This window comes from Atta cephalotes, assembly GCF_000143395.1.
Source record: "Atta cephalotes unplaced genomic scaffold scaffold00024, whole genome shotgun sequence".
NCBI lineage: Eukaryota > Metazoa > Arthropoda > Insecta > Hymenoptera > Formicidae > Atta > Atta cephalotes.
In genome coordinates this window covers 3,632,737-3,636,287 of record NW_012130088.1, presented here as the reverse complement: position 1 = coordinate 3,636,287, position 3,551 = coordinate 3,632,737, and the positions used below count along the sequence as shown (strand labels likewise).

The window sequence follows — 3,551 nt, the reverse complement described above, 5'->3', positions numbered from 1 at the left end:
TGAAATCTCCATCCTTGAAACATCAAAACCATTCCCTACATGATTTATCAGTTGAAGCAATGTTACCATAAACTTCGAGCATTCGATGGGGCTTTAGCCGCACTTTTCTTCCAATTAAAGTAGAAAATCAAAACCTCCCGCAAATACTGCTTGGTTAACACAAAATTCGACATTTCAAACACAGTAAAAATCAAAGTTTTTGTATGAAACTCAAAGCGATATAAGCTGAATATTATTAGCAGATTAACCTCTCTGAAACCAAAATCAGCTGTCACTATATTCACAATAGCTGGAGCCATCTTTAGGAAAACGGACCGAACTAATTTGTACTCCCAATACAACAAAATTATATCATTAGATATCTTTTTTAATTACCTATTTTATCCATGCCTACTGCAAGAATAAAAATGTTGGATATATGTATAATATTAGATATCGACTATATCAATAACATAGATGATCAATGGATAATGATTGCATACAAGATATTTAACGTAATGGTCTACATGATTTTTTTAGACACTTCCAATAATTAAGGGGATCCTAAAGATTGGTCATAGAGTAAGTAGAACATACACACAGATGATTTGTTACTGACACCTTATATACTATTACATCAATATCTCATTCACGCATGTCACACTTGCACATTTTTATAACAATAAATTTTTTAATTAGACGTCTAAATTCAATTTAAAAAATCACGTTTTTTCATGCAAGCTATTAGTCTGTGGAAGTACAAATTACACGGTTTTTATACGAAGCAAATATTGTCACGATATGACAGTTCTAGAGTGTCATATTGGACTAAAAAATAATAAAGATCTCAATTTTGAAATTTTTTTACATTCTCTCGCATTCTAAATTTCATAGATACGTATTAATGTGTATATTTTAGTCCTGGAAAAGGATTTTCAAATTTGTAAAAGAGGAAAAAAGTAATTGTTATACAAAAATTATATGATTTATCCAATAATACAGGCGACTTTAGGATCTCTTTAAAAGAAAAAGTTAAAAATTAAATATTCATCTGTTTCATGCAGGCTACAATATGCGAGATAAAAGAAAGTTTTTTTTTCAATCAAGATTATCTTGAATTTTTTAAATGACCATACAATTTTTTCCATAATAGGAATTTTCAAGGTGAATTCAATGCACTATCGAGAATGTCATTTTTATTGACAATCTTGCATTAGAACTCGCTTTCGCCTAATATTAATATTAAACATACACTTATCTCACTTTAAATTCCAAAAGTGTACGCTGATTCAGCCACAAAAAAACAAATCCTCTGTTTATAAGATAATTTCTAAAGATATCTCTAAGATAATTTTGAACTATTCGTACATTATAGGTTAGAAAATCCTTCTGTGTACATTCAGAGCTGTAAGTACTGCTGTTACAAATAATGTTGCGAATAATATTTGATATTAAATATCAATAAAATCGATAAAACATTAATAAAAGTGACATTCTCAATAAACGTGTATGAAGTTGATATCTCATCTTTTGGCACCCAAGTTTTGATACAAGTTCCATTGGCACTTACAATAATTTTGTAGTTCCTGATAGATTTTAGAAATAATTCCGCTCTCTAAGTATTTTTAAATAATAATTAAACCCGCGCTCTGATACCGCACATCAAGAGTGAAGTACCTCTTAATAATCAGTTTCAGCCAACATTTTCCGATAATTCTACAATAATTTCAATGTTTTCTTCAGGTTTTGTTCAGAGTTACAGTCTTTATGTATTTTTAAATAATTTTTTAATCTGAGCACTGGCTTTTTTTAGCTAAATCAACGGAACTATTTCTAAAACCTATCAGAAACTATAGAACTATTGCGGTGCCAAAAGATGAAGTGCCAACTTCACACACATTCTCGATAGTGTGTTGAATTCATCTTGAAGACCCTTATAATATTATATTACAGAAAAAAAGTATATATTATTTAAAAAATTCAAGATGATTTTGATTTTTTCGTTAAACATTTTTTTAACTTTTGACGTATGTGTTGTCTACAGGAAACAGATGAATTCACCTTCACCTTCCGATCTTTTCTTTTAATTGTCGGAAATGTCTGAAATCGTGCAAACCCTGTATAAATATTGCAATTATAAATCTGCAATTATAAATCTCAAATTGGAAAGAAAATTGGGAACTTCCAAATGAAACACTCTTCCAACTGAGATGAAACTTTACAGGTAATATTATTACAATATACAGAATATCCCAGAATAATCACCAAATATTTCGTGCGCTGATAGAAACGAATTAAACTGAGAGTTAAAAAGTCTTTTACTTTTATTTTATAATTTTCGCAATAGTTAAAATATTAATTTTTTTACAAGATATTAATTTTTAAAGATAATAGAATATTGGTTTTAAAATATTATAATTTTTTACAAGTACTATCAATTTTACAGGAAAACAGCAAGCGACAAAAATTATTTACTTTCTTCTCATAGAGCTCCAAGAATCTGCGGAATTTTTTATCAACTTTTTAGTACTGCATTTTCTTATATTGTATATTAGCAACTATTTTTACTAACATAAGAAAATACAGTATTAAAAAATTCTGAAAAATTCTCAGAACTCTAAAAAGAAAATAAATAATTTCTGTCAGAAAATAAATAATTCTGTCTTGCTGTTTTTCTGTAAAACTGATAATATTTGAGTAAAAAATTATTTAAAACCAATATTTGGCGATTTTTAGTAATTAATATCTTGTTAACTATTGCGAAAATTGCAAAATGGTTGAGGATTTTTCGACTCAGTTTAGGCTCTACCAGCACACGAAATATTTAGCGACATTCTAGGACACCCTATATATTAATTATTTATAAAAATCCTATCTTTGGGTTTTTTTCTATATTTTAAATAATAAAAAAATTAAAAGAAGAAATTTATAATTTTATACATAAATACATTAGTGACATCAGATTTTATATTTAATAATTAAAATTAAACCTGACCTAGAACATTTATAATAGGAATTTGGCTAAGTCATGATTAATTCTATTAGTGCCGACAAAAGATTTGAGAGCTATTATGCCGATTGAGGAAGATCTTTCCGACTCTGATGTTGATATATGTTCAATATTATCAAGATCATGATCCCAAAGTCAGAGATTTTAGCTGTTACTAGTTAACTCTTATTCTATTAAAAAGTTATTAACAAAGAACATTAAGAAATAACATCTTTCTGCTATATGCAATATTAGGGACTACTTAACAGTAGCCTTTCTACTATTGAGTAGTCCTATCTACTCTTCAACTTTCCATCTTATATAAAGTTGAACTTTCCACGCGAAGTGAGACCTACCTCACCTCCCCCTCTGCCTAGAAGCGTCCGATTTTCTATGAGAAGCGAGCCCATCTCACCTCCTGCTGTGCCTAGAGAAGGTCCTAGGCAGAGAATGAACCTTGCTGTGTGTGTGTGTGTGTGTGCGTGCGTGCGTGCGTGCGTGCGTGCGTGCGTGCGTGCGTGCGTGCGTATGTGTGTGTGTGTGTGCGTGCGTGCGTGCATGCGTGTGTGTGTGTGTGTGTGTG

General features: G+C 30.1%; 1 protein-coding gene across 1 annotated transcript in view; it reads right to left on the bottom strand.

Annotated features, from left to right (window-relative positions):
- LOC105620123 (mitogen-activated protein kinase-binding protein 1) overlaps positions 1-3,551 on the bottom strand; it is a 44,804-nt gene that overhangs the window by 3,509 nt on the left and 37,744 nt on the right. The window contains exon 23 of the mRNA XM_012201630.1: positions 376-393. Within this exon, the coding sequence (XP_012057020.1) occupies positions 376-393 (18 nt within the window). The remainder of the gene's footprint in view (positions 1-375; positions 394-3,551) is intronic.